The following is a 26,096-nucleotide window of genomic DNA, read 5'->3' on the forward strand; positions in this document are numbered from 1 at the left end:
GACCCGCTGTCCTTCCGCGCCGCCTCACACGTGCCCCATTCCCGCTCTCTTATTGGCTGCTTCAGCCCCTCTATCCCGGCCTAAGGAGACTGCTACATGACCGCCCCTCTGATTGGTCCAGGAGCTTCCATGTATCATTCTGATTGGTCGATGGAGCTCACTCCCTTTTGCCCTCGGCTCCCTTTGGAGGGCGACTGGGTCATACCATAAAGAGAGGAGGGGGAAGTGTGTACATTTCAAGGCTTCTCTTTCGGGCAATTTTGCCCTATGTCACATAACGTCCTTTATCATGCCCTAAAAAGGGAATTATTTTATTGGCAGAAGGTAAATACAGAGGCGTTTCGGTTGAGCCTGGCTTGGAGGACGGATGGGGTGACATGTTCCCCCCGCCAGCCGAGGTGGTGCGCTCAGGGCGGGGCAGCGCAGTAGAGCCACTCCGGGGGCGAACGGTCCAGCAAACAGCAGTGCCGAAAGCTCAAGATGCTGCTGCTGTCGCCGCCCGCGCTCCGCCGCGCCCTGCTGGCTCGCCCGTGGAGGGCTGCCGGGTGAGTGAGTACCAGGCCTGGGGAGGCCCCTCGCGGCGCCTGCTGCCCCGGGGTCCCGGGAGTCGTTGGGCGCTCCCTCGCCCCCGAGCCGGACTCCCTCCCTGCCAGACCCTCGCCGGGTTTCCTAGGGGCTCCCCTCCGCCGGGGGTCACTTCCTCTGATGCCGCCCGACCCCCACGCAGGCCTTCCTCCCATTGCTATACCCTCGTCTCCCAAAGTTCTTCCTTCAGCTAGGGGGACCCCCTTCCCGAATCCTGCTGCGGGGTGGGGGTGCCTCGGTGCCCTGTTGGCTCCCACGCTTAGAAAGTAGCCGCTTAATCACTTCTCCTTCTTCTGATGCTGGATCTTCGAAATTTGCCCACAGCCGGAGTGCAGTGCCTTCCTCCCAGGGCACCTCTATTTTTTAGCACACCCCGCTTCTCACCTCCCCACCCTCGGTCTCACATTCAGGACCCTCCCTGGGTCTTCCCTCTCTTCTGTCTACCGGCATTTCTATTTCTCTCTTTTCTCCTTCCCCTTTTTAAAAGTTGTGTTGGGCAGAGAAAAGGACCCCTTTCTTCTGATAGGTGGAATCATAATACTTGTGGAGTGCGTAGAACGTGCCAAACCTGTGCCACGCACTTGGGGTATGTGCCTTATTGTGATGATTAATAAATAAGTTGCTACATGTAAAGTGCATTGAACAGTGCCTGGCACATAGGCAGTGCCCAGTTACTATTAATCATGACCATCATTATCACTCTTGTTTAAACTTCTCCTGGGGGTAGCTGTTATTCCAAATTACAGATGAAGAAACCAAGGTGCAGTTTCAGAGCGGAGCTGCCCTGCAAACCCAGATTTGCAAACCCCCGCACTGTGGAGTTGGGTTCCTGGACCCTTGCCCACTCAGCGACAAATGTTCTCAGAGCCCCTTTCTGCCTCTGGGCTTGGTGGAGAAGGTAGGTAGCACACAGATCCTGCCCCAGAGGGGCTCACAGTCTGGTGAGGCTGCACCCCTATGGACCCGTGTTTCTGTCCATCTCCCTTTCAGAGCTGGGCAGCCCCTGCCCCCAGTGTTTGCCTGACCTCTAGGACTCACCAGTTACGTCTCGCCTGATGAGCTATGCCCTTTCTGAGTTAATCAGTGTCCTAAGGGATGGTGCAGGGGTGCCCTGGGCACGGATGAGTCCCAGCGCCGCTGTGTATTCTCTATGGGGGAGTGGGACAGGGAAGAGGACATGGACAGGAAGGGCTCTTTTTCCAAACTGAGGATGGGGGCCATGCTCACTACACCCTCAGCGTGGTCCCATTTGCAGGCCTCTCCCTGCACTCTGAGACCATCCCTCTCAGACCCTAGATGGAAGCCACATAGATTCACCTGTTTACTGAGTACCTACCGTGTGCACGTGCTTTGCTAAACGCTACGGCGGGGGGGGGGGGGGTACCCAGGGGATTTACACGTGGATGGGAGCCTTCCAAGAATTTTCAGTGTAATGGGAAAGAAAGCCTTAAACATTAAAAAACAAAACCAAAAACAAACCCCCTCTAATATCTGGTAGAAAGAAATCCCTATTCTGAAAAAAAAAAAAAGCTCATAACAGCAATAGTTATCAAGCAATCAAGTACCATAGGCCTGATTGTGCAGATAAGCCCTGTATTATTACCATTTTACAGATGGGAAACTTGTCTGCCTGTTAAGACAAATGTGAGACTAAAATCGCAGTCAGTCTGACTCCAGACTCATGCTCTTAATTACAAAGCCTCCTGAGTGGAGAAAAAGCATTTTGCAATCAGAGAAAGCGTTTTGCAACCGGATCTGCCAGTTCAGGTTACTTCTTCAGATACAGCAGCTGGCCCGCTGCCCCAGACCGGGTTTCCAACCTCGGCAGTATTAACGTTTGAGTCTGATAATCCTTTGCTGTGGGAGCTGTCCTATGCATTGCAGGATGTTTAGCAGCATCCCTGGCCTCCACCCACCAGATGCCAGAGCATCCCCAAGTCGTGACAAGAAAATAATGTCTCCAGACATTGCCAGATGTCACCTGGGGGGCAAAATCACTCCTAGTTGAGAGCCATGGTTCTAGAAGAACAGGTGTGGTGTTTGGTCACTTGTTCATTTAGTCGACAGATGTTTAGAACAGTCCTGTGGCATGCCGTGTCTGCATGTATGGAGAAACAGCTTTAGGACATTTTTAGTGATATCTCTCAGTGTCCTGTACATGAAGCTGAGAAAAACCATCTCTTGGGGAACTGGGATGGGTGATGTTCTGTAGTGTTTCCCTTTCTGCCTGGAGTGCCAGGAATCTCAACCAATTTTTAAACATACTCTTGATTGTACATTTTCTTTTTATTGAATTAGTAGGTGCCCGTTGTACAAAGTACAGATAAAGCAAAAAAGGGTTACAAAAAATCGCCCGGCAGCTCACCACACAGACGTAACCACTGCTGTCACTTTGATTACTAGCCTTTTAATATTCCAGGAATATATACGCTTTAGAAAAACAACATAAAAATGGGCTCCCCTGCAAATCCATTTTTGTAGCTTGCTTTTTCACTTGAGACTTCTCTACCTTATTATATGTCCCCAGGGCCTAGAACTGTGACTGCCACCTGGTAACCCTCAGCAAACATTTGGTGAATGAAAGAACGATCACGTGATTCCTTACTTGCCAACAGAGACTTATCACAACCAGTCTGGGAGACAATCATGACAAACACCTGGCCTTTACGGATGGCCCAGGGATGGTCACTACGGGCTACCATTTACCTTTTACGTGGATGATGCTACTTAGCTCCTCAGCAGCCTATGATGTGGGTGTTACTATCCCCACTTCACGGATTAAACAGCTGAGGCCTGTGGAAGTTAAGGAAAACTTGTCCAAGGCCTTAAGCTGGTAAACACCAGACCTCCCAATTGATTGCCTTTTGTCTCCTTTGGCCCTGACCTGCCTGCCCTTTTCTCTATTTCGTTAACTTTGTCATGGGTGTCCTCTGCAAATTCTCTTTGGAAAGAGCCAAGATGCACATTTATATATAAATTTAATAAATAAAAGAACTAACCCCGGGGGGCTTCCCTGGTGGCGCAGTGGTTGAGAGTCCGCCTGCCGATGCAGGGGACATGGGTTCGTGCCCCGGTCCGGGAAGATCCCACGTGCCGCGGAGCGGCTGGGCCCACGAGCCATGGCCGCTGAGCCTGCGCTTCCAGAGGCTGTGCTCCACAACGGGAGAGGCCACAACAGTGAGAGGCCCGCGTACTGCAAAAAAAAAAGAACTAACCCGGGCTCATAGGAAGCTTACAATAAATGTTAATTTTTGTCCCTTACATACTCTTGTATCAGACCTCGCTGGGTGCCGGGGTCCAGAGGTGACTCCAGTTCAGCACCCCCCCAGTGTCAGGGGGCTTGCGGGCTGGAATTCCCCTGCAGAAATCCTGGTAACTTTGGACCCCTCTCAGCCCACCAGCCTGTCTAATTTTCCCCATTTCAAAATCCCCCAGTGCTTGTCCCAGCCTGCCCTCCCCTGGGATGGGCAGAAGCTGTGCAGGGCGGGGGCCTGGTACCTCCCACCATTCCCTGGACGTACTCTGCCCTTTCACTCCTCCAAGCGGTGGCCAGGGCAGTGCCTCTTGCCTGGAATGTCCTCCCCTGGTGAACTCATGCTCACCCAGCACTTTGTGGCCTTGCCAAGGCAGCTGTCCTTTGGCCCTTCAGTGCCCTGTCTGTAAAATGGGAATAATCCTATTAACAGGCATGTAGCACAAGGGTTAGAGATGATGTGACAAGTGGCTTGGTGGGGGCCTGGGACTCAGTGTGCGCTCTGTGAATAAGTTGAGTAAAAGAATAAGTAGAACCTACAATGATCATAATACTTGCTTCTAAAGGTGTCAAAATCCCCACTCAGGCAGCAGTCGGCACCAGCACACGGACCCTGGGGAACTTGGCTTCCGGTGCCCAGCACCTGGTTCGGCACACAGCAGGTGCTGGACAGTTGCTGTTGGAATGGCCCACAGGACAGCCCGGGGTGGATCCTGGCTCTACCTCTTAGCAGCTGTGTGGCCCTGGGCAGGTTGCTCGACCTCTCTGTGCTGCCTCTTGTTCCCACGTGAAAAAGAAAGATAATAGTGGAATTGTCTTAGAGAGTAAACGAATTCATATGCGAAAACCACTTTGAAGAGTGGCCAGCACGTAGAAAAGTAATGTGTTGCATCAAGCATTATTTTGATCCCCTCCCCCACTAGCAGGCATTGTTATGCAGTGAAAGCCCTGAGCTTCCCTCCCCACCTCAGGGTGGCCTCTTTGCTCCGTTGGGAAGAGAGGAGGTGCCAGCTGGGCGGTTAGGAGGATGAACCTGTCCCATCAGCTGGCCAAAGGTGTCTGAGATGCTCCCCATGCTTCTGCCAAAGCGTGTCTCCTAAGTGAGGGAACCTGGCTTCAGATCCTGCACCATCACTCCACCAGCTGTGACCATGAGCCCTTAATCTCTGAACCTCAGCTTCCTCCCTGTACAATAGAGGTAATAAGAGTTTGCAGGGTAATATATTTGTAGGGTGGATTCAATGCGGTCATCACTTAGCACTATGCCAGAGGCATGCCGTAAATGCTTCAGAAAAGTTCTTTGAAGTTTTCCAGGGCAGCTCATCCTGGGCTTCAGGCCCCTCCCTTCTGGCCCTGCCCTGGGCTCTGTACTTTCTCTCAGCTCACCTCCATCACTGGTCCCTTATCTCAGTGATAAGGAGGATTGGTCTTATCAGGTCCCAGATAACAGCCTGGAAGCTCAATGAAGCAAAGGCAATTTCCTTTCTAGTCCTCTCCTTGGCCTTGGCTGCCCTGACCCCAGCCGCTGGGGACCTGCATCCAGCAAAAGAACATTGCCTGGGAGTCCCGTCCGTCCCGGGGGCCTGGTGTCCACTTGTGTGTTAATTGTTTTAAAGGTATTTCTCATATGCTTACTGTGGTCTGGGCAGTGTGGGAGCACAGACAATCAGAGCTCTGTAATGAGGGTTGTCACCTGTGAGATGATCTGATAGGGGTCCCATCCAGGCAGGGCAGGCTGGTATCCGCTGCAGAGGGAGATGGGGGTGGGGTGGAGTGGGGAGACCAGGGTGGCAGGATTGCAGCAGATGAGGTGGAAGGGGATGGGGGGTGATGGGAAATGAGTCTGGAGGCCTCAGTAAGGATTCTGATTCTTTTGTTTTTTTGGCCGCGCCACGTGGCATGCGGGATCTTAGTTCCCCGACCAGGGATTGATCCTGTGCCCCCTGCAGTGGAAGTGCGGGGTCCTAACCACGGGACCACCAGGGAAGTCCCAGGATTCTGATTCTTTATTGTAGAAGAAAATGGGAAGCCACTAAGTTACGAGCTGAGCACTTACCCTCTGTCTCTCTGTGTTGATCATGTTTTCATGTTAAGACTATGAAAACCAGTAGCTGCTACCTTTTGACCTTCTGCCCTGGGTGGGACGCAGGACTAAGTTTATTCCAGCAGTTTTGAGAGGAGCTTGGAGTCAGTGGAGCCGGAATGACTGTTGTAGTTGTCCAGGCAAAAGCTGATGGTGCCTTGGACCAGGGTGGAGGCCGAGGGGTGGCCTGGGAGCTCAAGCCCTGGCAGCTCAGCCCCTCGCAGCAGCCCCCTCAGTTTTCCCCTTTGTAAATTTCAGAGCTTGCAGGCTCTAAAGTTCACCGGTTGCAGGCTATGTTTTGGTGGTGCAGCCTATGTTTTGGTGTTGCAGCCTTTTTAGCTCAGATCCTGGTACCTGCCGAGGGTAGGGAGGGGCAGCTGGGGTCTCAGGCCCAGGCCGTGAAGTCCCCAGGTGAGCAGAAGGGGCACCCCGGGTTGTTAGGGGAAACTGAGTCAAATTCAGACTCTGCCTCGTGCTTCTTTCCTGAAGCGGGAGGGCTGAGAGCTGCCCTAAGAAGGTTGGGTTGGATTCACCTCTGTGTCCCAGAGCCCAGCACCTGCCAGGTGCGATGAACACATGGTCTGGGTGAGCCATTTGACCTCACCTGAGCTATCTCTGCTCAGATGCCATGAGGGATAGATATGTGCTGACTGACTGACTGAATGGGAATACAGTCCTGCCTAGGAGGGCCTCGCAGATCCTTGTAGAGGCCCCAAGTCCTGCGAGTGGTTCACGCTGCCTTTCCGTGAGCCAGTGGAAGGGTGCTCATGTCATCCCAAAGGGCACATGAGCCAAAAAAAAAAAAAAGAAAGTTTGTCAGGCATCCTTGGATTATTTTTGGCTCTAGTTGACTCAGGCTGATCTTTGAACTAGTCTCTTTCCCTAAGCTACGTTCGGACTGATGGACAGTGGGGCCGGGGCCTGGAGACTTTCCAGGCAGAGAGAAAGCCACGGGGGCATGTGATCCTGAGGTCACAGTGGACCTCTGCCCTGGGGAAGGTCGGGGGAGACCTGTAGGATTTCTGGTTCTGACGTTGCTTGGGAGGGAACAGGGAGAGGAGGGCTGGTAGCTGCTACCTTTTGAACTTCTGCCCTGGTGGGACATGGGGCTACGTTTATTCCAGCAGTGTTTGCTGAGCCCCCAGGCCAGCCCCTGATCCTCGGGGGTGTCTGGGAACCATTTTGCCTTTGAAAGCCTGGCCTGGTGGAGTAAACATTCTGGAAGACCTTTACAGTTTCTTAGGAAAACCTAAGAGCAGGAAGGGTGAGGAGAGGCAAGGCTTGTCATCCTTACAGTGACCCTGTGCGGAACGTGGTGTCACCCATTCTTCAGGTGAGGAAACAGAGGCCTGCGGAGTTTGTAATAATGTGCTGAGGTCTCGAGCAGGTGTGGGGGTCCGTCCGGGCTCTGTCTGCTTCCAGAGCCTTTGCTTTTCACACCCTCCAGGACTTGGGGTCAAGAGAGGGCTTTGGGTGGCCCCGCTTCTGGCTCCCAGCCCAGCACGCAGCGGCTCTCTCCTGGCTTGAAGAGGACCAGGTGATATCTGATTCACTGCTTTGTGGTGGTGCGCTGCTACTGAGGCCCAGAGAGAGGCATCTGGAACCTTCCAGGTGGTGGGGGGTGGAGGGGTAGACGCCACCCTCCCCTTTCCTGCCGGGCTGTTGAGACCTGTGGCCGCTGCCATTTTCTGGCCTCTGCATTCTTCCCCACCGCACGCAGTAAGTGGAAGGGGGCCGTGTGGATTTTCAGGTTTTGGGCACACGTGTAGCTTTGCATTATTATTTCTTCAGATCTCCAGAATAACCCCAGGAGTTGGGTGTCTCCGTGTTATACCGAGGAATCCAGCTGAAGGTCACACAGCTCCACAGAGGGTGAAGGAGCCTCACATTTCTTCCTCTGTTTGGGGAAGGGTGGGGCCTGAGGCTTGCTGGCTTCCTTGGGTGTGGTGTGTAGGGCTGGGGTGGACCTGGAGGGAGGGGCAGGAGAAAGCCCCAAGGCTCACTTTGCCCTCCTGGGCACCCGGCCCTGCCCCGCCCCCCCACTGTCTGTTCCCTCCCCTTCCGCTGCACAGGCCCCTTTCTGCTCTTCCTGACTCATGCTCCCTGCTCTGGGCCTTTCCCCTTGCTTGTCCCTCTGTCTGGAACGCTCTTTCCAGCTCTTTTCAGACCTTCTTCAGGTCTCTGGCGGAGGTCGTCTCCGAGAGGCCCTCCCTGACCACCCCAGCTGAAGCAGCCCTGCCCTTCCCGTTCCTCATTTTCCTCTCCCCTTGGTCACCACTGTGTTCCTTTCTTACCCGCGTCCCCCACTGGAGGTCAGCTGCATGCAACCACAGGCCTTGCTGTCTTGGTCACCGCTGTTGTCTCCAGAGACGGAGCAGGTGCCCGTCTTGTAGAATCAATGAAGGACCCGCCCTCACGGCCCCTGGTTTTGTGTCCTTCCTCCTGGCCTCCCAGGCTGGGTCTTTGAGCCCCCAGACCCAGTCTCAGTGAGAAAGAAAAAAAAGTGCCCAGTACTCGTAGCCATTGTGTTTGGATCTCTTGGGCATAAACAACCTCGCAGAAACCCAGCCTCAGACAAGGTCACCGGAGGCCATGATGAAGTGGACAGAACAGGCCCTCTATAGTTTTGTCTAAGCACAGAGGTCACCATGCCACCCCCAAAGTACCAGGCATCCCCCCCGTCGCCAAGTGAGGAACTGCTACTCTTTCACCCCACCGTAGAATTGCCGAGCTTCCTGATCCAGAGCCAGCCCCAGCTTCCTTAACCCTCCCCAAATTACCCCTCTATAACCCAAATCCTATGACAGGTTCTTTCCAACACCTTCATCTCTGGAGGTCCTATGGTCCCCCAGGTGTGTGTCCTCCCTACCTCAGCGACCAGTTATCCGACTCGTCCACCCACGGGTGCTGCCCGTGGGGTGTTGACACCAGGGGGAGATAGATCTGGGTTTTTCTGGATTCAAATCCAGGTTTCTCTTGATCTTGATCTAGTCTTTTTACTTATAGGATCAAAATTACCTGATTTCTATCACCGTGCCACTGGCGAGGCCCTTGGGATGCCACGATGGTGTTATCTAATCTGATGTGCCCCCTGTGCCCTAGGCGGGCTTTGTCCTCACTGTTGTCCTCATTTACAGATGGGGAAACTGAGGCCTGGAGGGGAAGTCGCACCACTGGGGTTCCTCCAGCTCTGGAATGACTGACCCTTTTGTTTTGTTTTTGAAAAATTTTAAGGCTGTATTTACAACTCTTTTCATTTAAGTATATGTTATTTTGTTTATATACCATTTTCACCAGTATTAAGACAATAGAATACTGTGTGGCTTATTTGGGACCACTTGTGAACAATAATTCTTCATTAACAAAAAAATTTTTTAATTGAAGTATTGCTGACTTACAGTGTTGTGTTAATTTCTGCTGTACAGCAAAGTGATTCAGTTATACATATATATACTTTCTTTTCTTAAATACTCTTTTCCATTATGGTTTATCACAGGATATTGAATATAGTTCCCTGTGCTCTACAGTAGGACCTTGCTATTGTTTATCCGTATATCCATACGGTAGCTCACATCTAATCCCAACCTCCCACTACATCCCTCCCTCAACCCCCTCCCCCTTGGCAACCACAAGTTTGTTCTCTACGTCCGTGAGTGGAATGACTGACTCTTACCCACCTGTCCTCCCACCCTGGGACCTCCAGACACATTAGGGGTGGAGGCCGCTGGTGGGCACTAGTCAGGGAGGTCATACAGGTTAAGATTGAATGGCGTCTGCAGAACAAGGAGTTCTTGGAGCTCAGTACCCAGGAATCAGAGCCCATACCCCAACAGTAGCTCTCCCTGTGTCTGTAAACCGAGCTCAGAGTACTCCTCCAAGTTCACGGCCCACCTCTTGGCCCTTCTTGCCCACCCGGAGCTCAGCTCTTTGTGCCAAGGGAGTCTCAGCTGTTTCACATTCTGATGAGACTGAGCTCTGGAATGCTCTGACTTTCCTGCTGAGAGAAAGAAGTAACTCGGGTCTGTTTGGAAGAAAGTCTGCATTGTGGGGAAATAAAGGGAGAATAAGACTTCTCTATGTGCAAAACACTAAGCCATGGTTTTGCACCTATGAATTTAAACTTCAGGCAACCAGGGACTTCTCTGGTGGTCCAGTGGTTAGGACTCTGCGCTTCCATTGCAGGGGGCACAGGTTCAACCCCTGGTCGCAGAACTAAGATCCCATGTGATGTGCAGTGCAGCTGGGAAACAAAAGAAAACAAAAAAACTTCAGGCAACCATGTGAGTTTCTATGATGATTCTCACTTGATAGGTGGAGAAATAGGCTCAGAGGAGGCAGGTCACATGCCCGAGGACACAAAGTGACAGGGTCTGGACTTGAACTTGGGTTTTGGATCCCAAGGCTGGTTCTCGTCCCCCAGTTCTATAGTTGCCCTGGATTTCAAGATGCTGGGCCAACCGAGGACCCCCTGTCGGAGACAGAAGGGCTGGGGCTGGTGGTGGCCACTGCTGACCTGTCCACCTCTGTTCCCCACCCTCGCTCCCCAGGCTGTGTTGGAAGCACGTCTCCTCCCTGAAGGTGGCCAATGAGCCCGTCTTGGCATTCACGCAGGGCAGCCCTGAGCGAGATGCACTGCAGAAGGTAATGGGAGGGTGGGGGGCACCCAGTGGTGTAGGGCCTGGGGCAGAGACGGCCTTCAGCAGCCCCCATGATACCTCTCCGTGCCGACAGCCACCCACGCCTTCCTGCCTCTGCTCCCAGCCACGGGAGGAAACTGGGAATCTGGGGAGAGCTGTGCATCTGGAGGGGGGTGGGGGACCTGGGAGCAGCAGGGTGGCAACCTGGGTCTCTTTGGGGTGCCAGGTCAGGGGTCATAAGTCCACAGATATTTTATGCTTAAACACATTTTCCCGGGAATTCCCTGGCAGTCCAGTGGTTAGGATTCTGCGCCTTCACTGATGAGGGCGTGTGTTCAGTCCCTGGTCGGGGAACTAAGATCCCACAAGCCGCAAAGCCGCAAGGTGTGGCCACAAAAAAAAAAAAAAAAAAAATTCTCCCGTTAATTGCCAGTGTTCTAAAATTGTGAGATTTCACATAAATTTCAGACACAGGTTTTTAAATCTTTTCTCTAATGGGAAGACCTGGCAACACTGGCCATACCTTCCTGCAGGACAGGAAGTGACAGTGTGGGAGCCGAGTCTGCCCCCGCCCCTGGGGAGCAATCACAGCGTCTCTGACCACAGACCCCGCCCAGCACCCTCCTCATTTCTATTCCTTCCTGGGCATCCGCCTTGGCAGACTCTGCATCGGTGTTTTAGGCGGGAAGTAGAGGCGAAGGAAGTGCTCATCTGACCTCTCCTCCTCTCCCCAGGCCTTGAAGGAGCTGAAGGGCCGGACGGAAGCCATCCCGTGCGTGGTGGGGGACGAGGAGGTGTGGACTTCAGACGTGCAGTACCAGGCGTCTGTAAGTCCAGTGGGCGGGCAGGGCTCAGCCTCTCCCCTGAATCTGGGGTCTGTCTCTCGGGCAGCACATAAGCATGCAACATGGGGTCTCTGCCTCCAAAAGGACTTAGAGTCCCTGCAAGATTTTGAATTCCGTGCACCGGTATAAAACTTCCAAAGGCAGTCTTAGGGGACTCTCATAAAAGGTGCCAACATCGCGCCTGCCAAGAAGTTAAAAACAGCAGCTGACCCCAGCTTTGCCATCGCTTTGGAAAAGTTGACCCGCTCACCAGCCTAGGGAGTAAGAAGCAAGGATAGAATGTCAGAATCAAAGAGAATCCTTCCATTAACAGATACACACTACTATATATACAGTAGATAAGCAGCAAGGATTCACTGTCTAACCCAGGGAACAATATTCGATACCTTGTAATAGCCTGTAATGGAAAATAACCTGAAAAAAAATATGTATAACTGAATCACTTTGCTGTACACCTGAAACTAACACAATATTGTAAATCAACTATACTTAAAAAAAAAAAAAAAAAAAAGATAATCCTTCCAAAGAAAGACAGCCACCAAAGTCCTGGTCTGTATTTGGGAACCAGTGGTCTAGCTGACAATGAGCTCAGCAGAGGTAAGCACCCAGGGCGTGGCCAGGTGTCACCTCTTCCTAGAAGCCCTCCTGTTGGAGCCCAGACTCCATCCACAGGCACATCTGTTGAGACCCTGTCCCCTCTGCACAAGCTCCTCCCTCAGTCCCTGCCAACCCCCTTGGAGGCTGGAAGAGCAGGAGGTTAGCTGCCCATTTTGCAGATCAGGGGAGAAGCTCAGAGACAATCAGTGACCCTCCTGGGGTGGCACAGTTAGATACGGAACAGGGATGATGGATGCAGTTTCCCCAGAGCCATATCCCCTTGATTTTGATTCAAGTGAATTCATTCACACCCTGACTACGTCTAAAGGGGATTTCAAAGCAGAGTGTTAATTAGCGTATGGCAGCAAGATAATATTCTTGCTGTGACCTGCTGGTTACACAATCCTGAGGCCCTAGGCACTTGCTGGAGGCGGCCGCAGACTTGCCTTTAGGCCTCCTGGTCTCCGGTGGAGAGGAGAGCACATCACTTGCCCTAGTCAGAGTGTTCCTGAAATAAATCCCCCACTGTGTGGTAGGAGAAGCACAGCCATTTCTGATACTGGGCCCAGAGAGAAATTTCTCCTGAAAGTGTCAGAAGGACACAGTGACGTGACAGATCCCCGCAAGAGTCACACGTCTCATGCACGGATGTTTGGTGGGGCTGCTTCTCACACATTGTCGTGTGGGCTGAGGATGTCATCAAAGCCCAGTGCCTGAGGATGCCCAGAGGTCGCCCTGCAGGCCCCATGTCCACTGCTGGGGTGGACTTTCCATCCAGAGCTCAGACTGCAAATCGATAGCTGGTAGCTTTGTTTCCAAAACCTAAACATGGGGCGATTTCATGTACGAATTCAAATGTCTGGCTTCTCTTGAGAGAAGGAAGATGTGGCCACACAAGTGGCCTTCCTGTGAGTCCGCATGTGGGGTGACCCTCTAGTGGCTCCAGTCCCCAGCCTAGCCCTCTCCACTCATCCCTCTTGCCTCTCTGGCCCTGGCAGGCCTCTCAGAGCCCCGGCCAGAGCAGTAGCTGGTCTGCGTGTCCCTCCTGCATTCTCCTTAAGCCTTTCTCTCAGCGGGGATTTTGCTGGATGATGGGACGGCGATAAGACAGCGTGCCTTTCCTAGCAAGTCCCTGGGAGGCATCTAGTCTGGCTTGACAGTTAAGAAATGGCACCCATACCGGTGCCAGTCTGTTCAAGAGTGAGAGTGACATTCTTTGGTGACAGTTGGGGATCTTGACCAGGACTCACAGCTGAATGGGAAGTCTGCGGTGCTTCCCTACAAGGTGGCCTGAGGGTGAACCCCTGGGTCTGCTCCAACCCCAGGCAGAGGCACCACCCCATCCCTTTTTATCCCTTGTTATGGTCATGACAGTTTTAGCCCAGAAAGGCTTAAAGCAAATATGCACCTTGGCTATGAACAAAAGGGAAGTGTGTATTTGTCTTTGTGTACACATATATATACTTTTTTTTTTAAAATTAATTTATTTTATTTATTTATTTTTGGCTGTGTTGGGTCTTTGTTGCTGCACACAGGCTTCCTCTAGTTGCAGCGAGTGGGGGCTACTCTTCTTTGCGGTGCAGTCTTCTCACTGCGGTGGCTTCTCTTGTTGCGGAGCATGGGCTCTAGGCACGTGGGCTTCAGTAGTTGCGACACGCGGGCTCAGTAGTTGTGTCTCACGGGCTCTAGAGCACAGGCTCAGTAGTTGTGGCTCATGGGCTTAGTTGCTCCGCGGCATGTGGGATCTTCCCAGACCAGGGATCGAACCCGTTTCCCCTGCATTGGCAGGCGGATTCTCAGCCACTGGGCCGCCAGAGAAGCCCTATGTATACGTTTTGATGTTATGGATACATAGGGAGTTTCCAGCTTTGTGCAAATGGAACCAGTTGCAAAATAAATGCCACGGTATGTAAACAAAGTGGTTTACTCTATGGCATTATTAGCTAGAAACCTGTTTGAAGTTGGAAAACAGTTTCCAAAAGGCTGACTTTAGCTCTTTCTAGGAGGGGTACTTGTAAATCATGATAATAAAACCCACCCATCCATCCATTCATCCATCCAAGCCTCCTCGGCCCCAGACCTAGGGCTGGGTTCTGGGACACAGCGGTGAACATGGCACATGGCTCTGCCCTCACGGTGCTGACCTAGGGGAGAGTGAGATTGGCCTACATGTCAGGAAAGAAACAAACGGAATTCCAGATGGTGAGAGGGGCTGTGGAAGGCACTGGTGATGGGCTGGAGATGCGAGGCCACGTAAGGCGAGGTGGTCCACAGGCCTCTCTGAGGAGGTGACATCTGAGTTGAACCCCAGGGGTGAAGATGGGCTGGGGACTCATCGCCAGCAGAGGGGTCTGCGGGTGCAGAGTTAGGAGGGGGCTTGGTGAGCTGCAGAACAGAGAGGAAGCCAGTGGGGCCAGGGGATTTGGGTGTGGTTCTTTTATTTATTTATTTATTTATGTGTTTGTTTGTTTATTTTTGGCTGCGTTGGGTCTTCCTTGCTGCACGATGACGCACGCAGGCTTTCTCTGGTTGCAGTGAGCAGGGGACTACTCTTTGTTGCGGTGCATGGGCTTCTCACTGTGGTGGCTTCTCTTGTTGCGGAGCACGGGCTCTAGGCTCGCGGGCTTCAGTAGTTGCGGCTCGCGGGCTTCAGTAGTTGCGGCACGCAGGCTCAGTAGTTGTGGCGCACGGGCTTAGTTGCTCTGCGGCATGTGGGATCTTCCCGGACCAGGGCCCGAACCCATGTCCCCGGCATTGGCAGGCGGATTCTTAACCACTGTGCCACCAGGGACGTCCCACATGTGGTTCTTGTTGGCTGTGGTTAAGAGCCTCTTCCAAGAGCCCAGGGAGCCATTGGAGGGGGTTAAGGAGGGTGAGACTTTCCGAAAAAGCCCATTGCTCGCTGGAATGCTTTCTGATTTCAGGACAGAGGAGGGATTAGGAGTGTGGGCTTGGCAGAAGAAGTGAGTCCGGACATAGATGTTTGGAGGGCCAGGTTCCCGTGGGCAGCCAGGGAGCTGGGATGGGAAGGCGGGTGGAGGGCCACGATGAGGAGCCCACAGCAGGTGGGTGGCCTGGGAGGCCGGGGAAGGCGTCGTGTACGAAGCCGTGGGAACAGCTTGGAACAAAGCACTGAGGGTTCCATGCGAGGTAGAGAGGCGCACTGGGCGTCTGGGGGGGGGGCTGTGTCTGCTCAAATTGATGAGCTCCTCGCCTGCCCCCATGCGGTGAGCCAGGGCAGCCTTTGAAATCGTGTGGTGCTGCTACCTGAGGGATGCTGGGTCCAGGGATGGGCATCTGACCCCAGCTGGGCCAGTCGGAATTACCTGCCCTGGAAACTTGGAACCAGCCACAAGCATCTTTCTTTGCGGGGCTGGGAGCTGTGGGGAGGGCATTGAACACCTCCCCACAGAGGATGAGAGAAACTAAGGAAGCGGGTCTGTTGAAACATGCAGGACACCAAGTCTCAGAGGAGCAGAGGCAAAGGAGAAGGAGCCTCGGGGTTTTCAGGCTGGGCCTCTCGGGTCTTCCTAAGACCCAGCTGCATCCCACCCTAGTCACCGTGAGGAGGCCCCTTTCTGCCCACTTGCTGCTTATGTATCTTTGAGCTGCTTGACCTCTCTGTGCCTCAGCTTTCTCATATGTAAAATGGGGTAACAATCACGCCACGGAGGGATGTCGTCAGGGTTCAACGGATTAGTCCGTGTCAAACACTTGGAGCCTCTGCACGTGGGAAACTGACTAGCGTTAGCTTTGACAGTAGCTATCAGTGCTCCTTAACCAGGGGCCTGCAGCTAGTTCACGCCAAAAAGAGCTAGTTAAGGGCTGCCCTGGTGGCGCAGTGGTTGGGAGTCCGCCTGCCGATACGGGGGACACGGGTTCGTGCCCCGGTCGGGGAAGATCCCACATGCCGCAGAGCGGCTGGGCCCGTGAGCCATGGCCGCTGAGCCTGCGCGTCTGGAGCCTGTGCTCTGCAACGGGAGAGGCCACAGCAGTGAGAGGCCCGCGTACCGCAAAAAAAAAAACAAAAACAAAAAACAAAGAGCTAGTTAAAAAGAAGTGAGAGGCAGAACTGTTTTTAACCATTGGAAGTTGTTCACTACCTTGTCAAGAGACTTTCTGCTAACCCACCCCAGTTGTCACGCAGGTGCCACGTGGGGTTTTGTGATATCACTGAGTCCTGTCCACAGGCAAGAAAGATCCTGAGGGGTCCACACAGCATCTTCCGTTATTCCTGATGGATTTCTCCACAAGGCGGTTTAGGGGCTAATGGTGGGCTAGGGTGGCAAGCTGGGCTCCAAGCCCCATGATGACATTGCCCTAAGAAACCCACCTGTTTGGAGTTTATGAAGCCAGGAGCTGGCATGTGCTTTGGACGGATCAGGAAACTCACAGGTCTCTGATTTAGGGGAGTGAAGGGCTGGCCCTTTTGCAAATGGGCTGAGCACACATCTGTCCAGATGGAGCCCTGAGCAGCATGTGCAGGGTTAAGGGGGCGGGCCCAGGGCCCCTACTCTGACGGTTCCGAAGATGGCCTGGGACAGGGGTCACCCACAGAGGCATCTTAGAGCCCCTGTGGCTGGATCCGCAACCAGAGGGCCCACACCTGGGGTGTCAGCACAGCCTGGGGTCTGCAGGCTCTGCAGGTCTGCACGGGTGTGTGCCAGGTGTCAGCCCAGCGCGGCTCCCACGGCTTCGCTCACCTGGTCTCTGTAACCGCCCAGAGCCCGACCTCACCTGCAGCTCCGCCGGCCTCCATGGCCACTGCAGCACCTGAGTATTTTTCCAGACACTGGGATTTTGATAACCCCCTGGTGGGCACTTCTGGTTTTCATTTCCCATACCACCTCACTGACCTGGCCATGTGTCATCCTTGGAGCCCTGGCATTTGGGGCCGTGGCGGCGTGAGGGCAGGAGCTCTGTTACCGGGATGTATTGCTGACTTGGGGTGTCCGCAGTCCACTGGGATTGGATGTGCTGAATAGAAGGGCCCGGGTCCCCAGCTTCTCAGCCCCTGAGGCTCAAAGGCCAATCTCAGGTATAGACAGGATACAGGTGACCATGCCGGGGAGGCCACTTTGCACTCAGACCAGACCAGTGCTGCCCAGTAGAACGTTCTGAGATGATGGTGGAAATGTTCTGAATCTACTCTGTTCTTTCGGCAGCCACCAGCCCCACGTGGTTATTGAGCACATGAAACCTGGCTTGTGCCACGTGAGTTGAAGTTCCAGTAGGCATGTGTGACTAGCGGCTGCCTTATTAGACAGGAAGGCCCTAAACAGTCCATTGGAGGACTTATAGGTGGCGAAAGTGCTGATAATTATGGTGGAAAAAATAGGTCGGGAAAGAAGTGGTGTTTCCCCCGCCTTGCTGCCCAGGCTGACATTCAGCACTGCCGGGTTGTTTGTAAACGTCTGTTGGGGTTTCATCCCATTTAGACGAGTTAATCTGGGTCCCAAGCACGGGGCTCGAGAAGCAGTTGCTCTGTTCCTTTAGGGCCTTGGGGGGCGGCAGAAATCCTGAGTGTTTCACAACGCAGTGCATCGCCTGGGGCCTCCCGTGGTGAGAGCCCACCACCGAGCCTCACGCCAGACCCAGGTGTAAGGGCAGGAGCTATGTTGGAGGACTTTTCACCTGTGACCCCATTTGGTCCTCCTCTCCGTGCTTTCCCTGATGGGGAGACTTGGAGAAGGAAAGTCAGTTTACAGAAAGCTGCACAGCTAGTAGGGGGCAGAGCCGGGATTCGAACCTATGTCTGACCCAAACGTCCATGCTTTCCCTCAAAGACTGTTCTGTTCATACCTTTCTCCTGCACCGTGAACCTTCCAGAGCTCATCAAACAGCAGGTGCCCCTGTAACTCTCAAGGTGGAGAGGTCAGCGTGGGGCCCGGGCGATTGGAGAAGGCATCATGGGGATTGGAGGGCAGAGAGCAAGTGGCCTGGAATGCCAGCTCTGAGCCTGGCTCCATCGCCACCTGACCTGACACCTCCCTCCTGGACAGCGACCTCACTCTTCTCTCTTCTTTTAGCCCTTTAACCATGGACACAAGGTGGCCAAGTTCTGCTATGCAGACAAGGTGAGTCCCTGGTGACTTTAGGGTTGGGGTGCTACCCCGTCTTGTCCGGTTAGTTGCTGCCATGGGGGTAGAGGTCAGTCACTGCTCCCCTCTCGGGCCATGGAGGGTGGGGGCGTCCGGGGGGTGGCTGGCACTGAGGGCGTCCCCGGGCACGTGTCTTTGACTGGGCCAGGCGTGCCGGGGTTAACTTGCGCCTAATGAGAGCTGCTTTGGCCAGGGCTGGGACATCCCTGCACATGCCCCTTGTGAGGCTACCCTGATTTAGGGAGGGGGAGGGGGTGCTGGAAGGGTGAGTCAGGGAAATTAGAGGCATCGTGGATGGAAAGCCGGGCAGAGAATTGGCATCAGGGAGGGCCAGCGAGAGGCCACAGGGTCAAGGCGCTGGTGTCACGTGGTGATGAGGGCGGTTGGCAGCTGGGATGCCAGCGGCAGGTGTCTGTCTCTGGCTGCAGTTCTGGCCTGGCAAGGGCAAGGTCAGGCCCGGACCTCAAGGGCTGGAGGCTCTGGACAGCGGGTTCAGGAGCACCAGGCCCCAGGAGCAAGAGGAGGCCCTGACGAGACCACGAGAGAGAATGGAGCGAGTCCTTGGCATGTTGTCCTACCTGGCAGGCCCCTCGGACTCCTCCAGACTGTAGCAGGGCAGGCTCGGAGCCTGGGGCAGCCCAGCTGGCCATGGGACATGGCGTCTGCCGCTGTAGGGGGCGGGGGCTGAGGGCCAAGGGAGCCAGGGGTCTTCCCTGGGTGAAGAGTGACCTCCAGATCTCTCCTCCCTCCCTCGCTCCTCTGGGACCCTTCCTGCTGCAGGAGGAAGCCCCCAACCTTTCCCTCTTCATCAGGCCCTGCTTCACAGAGCCATCGAGGCCGCCTTGGCCGCCAGGAAAGAGTGGGACCTGAAGCCTGTTGCAGACCGGGCCCAGGTCTTCCTAAAGGCAGCAGATATGCTCAGTGGGCCGCGCAGGGCAGAGGTCCTGGCCAAGACCATGGTGGGACAGGTGAGATGCGCACCGGCACAACCGGGGATGTAGGGGAGGCAGTCGTACCCCATCCAATTCAGCAGGCGTCAGCTGAGTGGCTTCTGGGTGCCCAGACCTGCTCTGCGTGCGGGAGCCCAGGAGGTGTCCTTGAGGGACCAGGCCTCGGAGAGGGGACAGACCTATATACTTTGTAGACAAGGTGGATTGAACTACGCTCGAGTGTCCTACTCTGGAAATGGCCCCTCCCATCCACTTCTGTCCCCGCCCTGGGCCAGGCCCTTGTCGTGCTTTGCCTGGACTGACAGTTGCCCTACGCGGTCCTCCAGGCTCCATCAGACCTCTGCAGCCCTTAGAGCAGTTTCTGTGACATCTCCAGCAGGTCACTCTAGCCTTACGAACCACCGAGATCTGTCTCTCTCTGGCTGAGGGTCACATCCCAAGTCCTGAGCCAGCCCGCAGAGCCCTTCCATTCCCACCTCTGTCCAGCTCACCAGCCGCTCTGCCCTTTCCTGCCAGGCCATCCCGCCCATGATGTCACCAGCCTGGACCTAGCAAGGCTCCTGGACACCTCAAGCAGCCCATCTCCTGCCTCTGCCCCGGGTCCCCTACCTGCAATGCTCCCTGTCTTCTCTGCCTCATGAACTCTTAACTGTCAAGGTCTAGCCCAGATAGCGCCTCCTCTGTGAGGCTTCTAGAACCTTCTTAGTCCATAACGATCTGTCCTACCTCTGTGCCCGCCCCCCTTCCCCAACATGCTGTTCCTCTGTGGGTTACAGCTCAGATCCCATCGGGGTGTAATGACTTCCTTTGTGTTTGTTTCCCTTTACAAGCTTTTTGGGCATTGTAATCACATGCTAGTGTTCTCTTTCTGCGTCTTGCACCGTGTCTTCCTGGAGTCACAGAAGTGCCTGGTAGATGTTTTTTGAGTTGAATGCATGTTGAGCCAGGGAGTGGCATTAGCAGTTGAGAGACGGTTAATTTCGCCTTAGGGGGTTTGGGTGACCCCAGCGCTCTTCCTGTTCGCCATCACGTAGTGAGAGCGCCCTCTGCTGCACGGAGCTGGTATGACAGCTCCACACCCGGCTAAGTGTCTCCGGATTCAGCAGAAACCCCTGGGGTGGGTGTCGGGCTCCAGAGTGTCCCAGGTGAGCCACACCTGGGCAGGAAGAGGCGCACACACTCCAAGACCAGGTGAAGGTGCCTCTTTATTTGACTTAAGACTCAGGAGCTTGTAGGAAGCATGGTGGCCACGCAGAGCAGGAGGCAGTGCGTCTTAGCTCAGCTTCCCCTGCTGTGCGTCCTGAGCAGGGTTAGCAGCTGCCAGTGACCCCAGGAGGGGCCGCCCGACCCGAGAAAGCCCTATTCTTGCTGCCCAGAGTCCTTTCCTCACGGCTCACGTTCACCGTCAGGAGGAACAGACAGCCTAAGGAAATGTTTACAGTCCTCAGGTCTCCTGGTTCTTGGCCCAAATGCACCTGCAACCCAGTGTCACCATGGGCTCAGGGTCCAGTGTCAGAAGAGGGCTATTGGGAGGCACGTCCTCCACCACTGACCCCCCGGCCCTCCCGCTTCACAGGGGAAGACGGTGATCCAAGCAGAGATCGATGCTGCAGCCGAACTCATTGACTTCTTCCGATTCAACGCCAAGTTTGCCGTGGAGCTGGAGGGGGAGCAGCCCATCAGTGTGCCGCCCAGCACCAACAGCGTGGTGTACCGGGGGCTGGAGGTACCCCCAGGTGGTGGAGCGGGGGTTGGGGGCTGCCGGAAGCCCTGGGCTTGGCCTCACCACCTCCTCCCTCCCCAGGGCTTCGTGGCAGCCATCTCCCCCTTTAACTTCACTGCGATCGGCGGCAACCTGGCGGGGGCGCCGGCCTTGATGGTGAGCTGTGGGCAGCAGGTGGGCGTGGCGGGAACGGGTCATCACTCCCCTGTCAACAGACAGGAGGCCACGTCAGAGCCCCTGGGGTCCCAGCCCTCGTCGCGGGGAGAAGCACAGAAAGTGGAGGCAGCTGGGGGCTGTGGAAAAAGGCTTGGGGGCCAGAGGCTGGTCTGGGTCCCGGCTTTGCCCCACGCTGTCTGGGTGACCCCAGGCAAGTCCCCGCCCTCCTCTGAGGCAGTTTCCTCACCTACAAAGTGGAAGTAAAAGAAAAGCTTACAATACAGGGTCATGAGGAGCAAAGGAGGCCACGCTTGTGACGCACCTAGCGCCAGGCAGGCCTGGCCCGGCGCGGGCTTGGCGTTACTTAGGGGCTGCTACTAGTGATGCCGCTTAGAGCCCACCTTTGAGTGCCTGCTCTGTGCCTGGCGACTTATTTGTCGGGGTTGCAAGGCTAGCAAATGACGGGACGGGTACGGATCTGGGCTTGGTCTGTCTCTGGGCAGGTGGTCTCGAAGTTGGTGGGCTCCACTGTCGTTATCATGGTGAAGGTGGCCATCGGCTCCCAATCGATGGGGGAGATGCAGCCCTACCCTCGGAGGTCCTGGGTGGCTCGGGGCACAGCAGGAGGAGGGCTGACAGCTGTCGGGCAGCTGGGTGATCTGGAAGGGTGCTCGTGCGCAGGGCCATCCTCGTGCATCTGCACTCAGACAGACGCGCACACACCCGGCACCCACGTGCCCTCGTCCAGGACACGTGCAGACAGAGCCCTGTGAGCACTTGCCCAGCCTCGCCCCGTGAGCATCCAGCGAGTTGGAAACACCCAGAACAGACCTGCCCGAGGGGTGCTGGCAGGACCAGTGGGCACAGGCTTCCGGAGGAAGGGAGGCTTTCATAGCCAGAGTGTGGGAGCAGACAGGGCAGGGTGCGAGCTCACTGACAAGGGCTTCTAGGGCCTGGTGTGCAGCACCTGGGCACCTGTAGGAATGGGGCTGGGTAGGGGATATCCTGGCTCGCATGGGGTCCTGGTGGCTCCAGGTGAGGGATGGCCATGCTTCAGGGTAGGGTGGGAGTCGGGGCTGGCGGCCCCTGACCTCATGAGTCATCACTGTGCCTCCCGGGCAGGGCAACGTGGTCCTGTGGAAGCCCAGTGACACTGCCGTGCTGGCCAGCTATGCCGTCTACCGCATCCTCCGGGAGGCCGGTCTGCCCCCCAACGTCATCCAGTTTGTGCCAGCTGATGGGCCCACGTTTGGGGACACTGTCACCAGCTCGGAGCACCTGTGTGGCATCAACTTCACAGGCAGCGTGCCGTAAGTCCCCGAGGTGGGGTGGGCAGGGTGGCCTGGGGACGCTTACCAGACCTCGTGACCTCTGTCCGGGAGCTGGGGCTGTGAGCCCAGAGGTCAGGTGCTATGTGGCCCTGGGTGAGCCACTTCACCTCCCTGAGCCTGTTTCTTCACCTTTATGACAGCAGTCATGATTCTTACCTTGCAGAGTAATCGTGAAGGCCAAACTAGTTAATGGACAGGAAGGAGTGTGACAGGCTGGAAGCGGCCTACAGTTGTTTAGTGATATGGATTTCGATGCCACTACCATCCCTGGAAAGGGCACAAGGGAGCTTGGGATAAACTGGAGGAGGAGAGTCAGGAAGGCTTCCTGGAGGAGGTGGCATCTAAGCAAACGAGTAGGCCAGGCAGAGGTGGAGGAGAGCGTTCTAGGAGGGGGAACAGCATATGCAGAGGCATAAGGCTGAAGCTGTTGGGCTCTGGGCTGTGGACGTGGTCCCGTGGGGCTGGAGTGTGGAGCTGGGGGCCGAGGGTCAGAGGGTGGGGGCAGGATATGGTTCAATCACAACTGCTCATTCACTCACTCACTCACTCACTCAGCTGGTGTTGATCGAGCCCCCATGTATACCAGGCTCTGCCGGTGCTAAGACTGGGCAGTGAACACGTGGAGTGGGCAAGGGCCTACCTCTTGGGGGATTTAGTCTTGTGACTATAAGGCCCCATGAGCCTGCTAAGGTGTCTGGACTTTATCCTGAAGATGATGGCAGCCACGGAAAGTTACATGCAGGGGGCGTGGCTTAATCAGACTTCTTTTGTTTCAAACAGGGATTGCAGATGGTAGCTCTCCGGTTGGCCCTGGCAAGTGGCTCTGTTTTCTTTGACTCCTAATAGGGATGGACCAACCTTGTACCATTGGGACAGTTTCATGTAAAAATCCAAATATTGGGCCTCTCTTAAGAACCTGGTCCCACTGGGCCTGCATTTCCATGTGGCACCATTGGCTGGAGGCGGGTGGGAGGTCTCTGGTTCCCCCCGTCCTGACAGGCCCTGGGCCTCTGCCTACGTGGACAGCCTCGCTCATTCTCTGTCCGGCCCCTCCGGGCCCCTGCGTGTGCAGCCTCTGATCTAGATGATCGCTCTGGCTACTCTGAGCACAAGTCTCCGGTGGGTAGAAGCAGGAGACAGGTTAGGAGGTGTCCACGTCCGGGGAGGGATGGTGGGCGCCTAAACTCAGGTGGAGTCGTGGGAACGGGGTGAGGTGGGCTGATTCAAGTGAGGAAGTATCAGGGAGACTCGATCACCTGTCTGTGGGGTCAAGGTTGGGGGTGTTCAGTGGGAACATCCAGGCTCGGGGCAGGAGGTGGGCATCGTTCACCAAGGTGGGCAACCCAGTTGGCTGGGCACCTGGGAGCCTAGGGAAGAAGATGAATCACATGGTGGTCACTTTGAGTTTGAGGTCCCCATGGGCCATCTGGCTGGAGATGTTGGGGTCTGCACTCCGGGCCTTCCAGGTATCCTAGGGACACCTGCGGTGGCTTCTCGCCCTCTCTGCCTGGCCTCAGGCTCCCTTGCAACAACAACCCCTGCTAAGGTTTGCCGGGTGGCGGTGGCAGCGTTAGAATTGCTGAGGAGGGCTGTTTTCCAAAAGGCCCGCTCTGCCAGCCACGGGCCCCATGGGTCTCTGCCTATTAGCGGGTGGAGCGGGCCTGGCCCCCATTTGCCATGCTCTGATGAGCAGCGGGCTTAAAGGTAGGAAAGTCATAAATTAGTATTAGCTACTGTGTCGCCAGCTCCCTGGTGATTAGCATTTTTATTGTTTTGTGGTGCTGAGGTTGGTCACACTTGGAGCCCAGGGAGGAGGTAGGGGCCTGAGCTGCCTCTCCCAGGACCCTCTTTGGTTCTCTGGAGCCTGGGCGTGAGCTCGTGCTGCCCCTCGCAGACCACGGTGGTGCCTGTCCCCCATCAGGCACCCATAGCATACCCAGCACTGTCCCAAGCACTTGACTCGCATTAGAGCCGTCACAGAACAGCCCCGCCACGTGGAATTGTTCTTTCCAGTTCCCAGATGTGGCACAGAATTTGAGGCTCACAGAGGTTAAGCGTTGGTCGCAAGATCACACAACCGTGTGTGCCTGAGTCAGGACTCAAACCCGGCATGCCCTGGCCTCAAAGCCTGGCCCTTCTCTGCACTATCTTGCCGCCAGGCCTCCCCTTGCTCCCTCCTTGTAGGCCCAGAATGCAGCCCATTTCCAGCTGCTACCACCTACTCGGTTCCCCATCACCATCACCATCACCATCACCACCACCACCACCACCACCACCACCGCTGTGACCCCTGCCCGTCTCCTGTGGGGCTGCTGCCCCTAGCGCTCCTCCCTGGGCTTTCCAGGCTCTTCCTCTGCTAGGGCCTGCTCCCTAGCCCCCAGGCCCCTCACCCTCTCAGGTGCCTGAGCCCGGCTCCCTAGTCACTGCCCTGTCCTCTGGTTTTAGCACCTTCAAACACCTGTGGAAGCAAGTGGCCCAGAACCTGGACCGGTTCCACACCTTCCCGCGCCTGGCCGGAGGTAAGGGCCCTTCTCCCCGTGCCCTGCCCTACAGCCCTAGGGACCCCTCCCTGCCCTGGCCGCCATGCAAGAGAAGGAGGCGGAGGTGATGCCCCCAGAGGTGGGGCGGCCCTGCAGACGCAGAGAACTCCTTCAGGGTGGAGCCCCTGCTCTGGCACTTACACAGAGCATTTATGCCTCTGAGTGTGCATTTCTCCTTCCATTCATTCATTCATCCATCCATCCTTCAGCAAGTAAATTATTAAGTATGTTCACAGGCACTTTTTGGACACTGGGGATGCAAAAGATGATGAGACCCAGAGACCCAGCCGTTACGAACCTCTATTCCAACAGCGGGAGGCAGACAGTAAACAACTAGATAAATGATGTCAGGGAGTGAGAAGGGCTGTGGATAATTAAAGGAGGGCAAAGAGGTGACAGGCAGGGATCCTCAAGGGCTGGGCGTGGTGGGACTGTGACTTAGGGTGGCTGGTGGGGTGGGAGGCCTCTTCAGGGAGGGAACATTTGAGCTGAAACCTGAGCAATGAAAAGAAACCAGCTTCGCAAAGGTCCGGAGGATGGGCCATCATGGGCACCCGCACTGTCCGCTAGAACTTTCTGCAGTAATGGACATGGGCTGTATCTGTGCTGTCCAATAGTATAGCCACTCGCCACGTGTGGCCGCAGGGCACTTGAAACGTGGCTGGCATGGCAGAGGAAGTGAAAGTTTGGTTTCATTTAATTTTAATTAATTTGAACTTAAATAGCCACTTGTGGCTGGTGGCTACCCTGTTGCACAGCCCAGATCTAGGCCAAGGAAATGGCAAATGCAGAGGCCACGAGGTGGGAATGAGCTTGTGTTTGAAGAAACAAGGCCAGTGTAGCTGGGGAAGGGAGGGAGGGCGGGTGGCAGGAGATGGGGCTGAGAGGTCAGCAGGGCCAGGTCTTGTCAAAATAATTTTCCCACAAAGAAACAGTTTCATGGTCAAGGATATTTGGAGTGCACTGTGTTTAAAGTAAAACGGATTCCTCACCTGCAGGACTTCTCAGAGCCTTTAATGCACTAATATACGCATTGCTTATCTTCAAGAGCAAAGGCTGATGTGCAGTGTTTCCCAAACTCTTTGGAATACACAACCCTGTTTTGACAGGGGACCCCCTGGACCATGTTTTTCATGGAACACACTCTGGGAAGATGCTGAGACCTCTCGAGAGGGAGGGCTCTCCAGGCTCACACAGTGCAGTAATGGCAGAGCTGGAGCTGGTGGTTCAGCATTCTTGCTCCTGGGGGTGAAGTGGGGGCTCACAGGGAGACTGGACCCCACGCCTGAGCGGGT

At 55.2% G+C, this 26,096-nt stretch overlaps 1 protein-coding gene across 1 annotated transcript in view; it reads left to right on the top strand.

Moving 5' to 3' along the window:
* Window positions 1-351: 351 nt before the first annotated feature.
* ALDH4A1 (aldehyde dehydrogenase 4 family member A1) overlaps window positions 352-26,096 on the top strand; it is a 32,690-nt gene continuing 6,945 nt past the window's right edge. The window contains exons 1-9 of the mRNA XM_029228458.1: window positions 352-545; window positions 10,469-10,562; window positions 11,293-11,385; window positions 18,030-18,077; window positions 18,914-19,069; window positions 20,628-20,777; window positions 20,856-20,930; window positions 22,053-22,240; window positions 24,707-24,780. Coding sequence (XP_029084291.1) covers window positions 481-545; window positions 10,469-10,562; window positions 11,293-11,385; window positions 18,030-18,077; window positions 18,914-19,069; window positions 20,628-20,777; window positions 20,856-20,930; window positions 22,053-22,240; window positions 24,707-24,780 — 943 coding nt within the window. The 5' untranslated portion in view covers window positions 352-480. The remainder of the gene's footprint in view (window positions 546-10,468; window positions 10,563-11,292; window positions 11,386-18,029; window positions 18,078-18,913; window positions 19,070-20,627; window positions 20,778-20,855; window positions 20,931-22,052; window positions 22,241-24,706; window positions 24,781-26,096) is intronic.

Source organism: Monodon monoceros, unplaced genomic scaffold (genome assembly GCF_005190385.1).
Source record: "Monodon monoceros isolate NGI ecotype Baffin Bay Population unplaced genomic scaffold, NGI_Narwhal_1 Super_Scaffold_18, whole genome shotgun sequence".
In the NCBI taxonomy this organism is placed as follows: Eukaryota; Metazoa; Chordata; class Mammalia; order Artiodactyla; family Monodontidae; genus Monodon; species Monodon monoceros.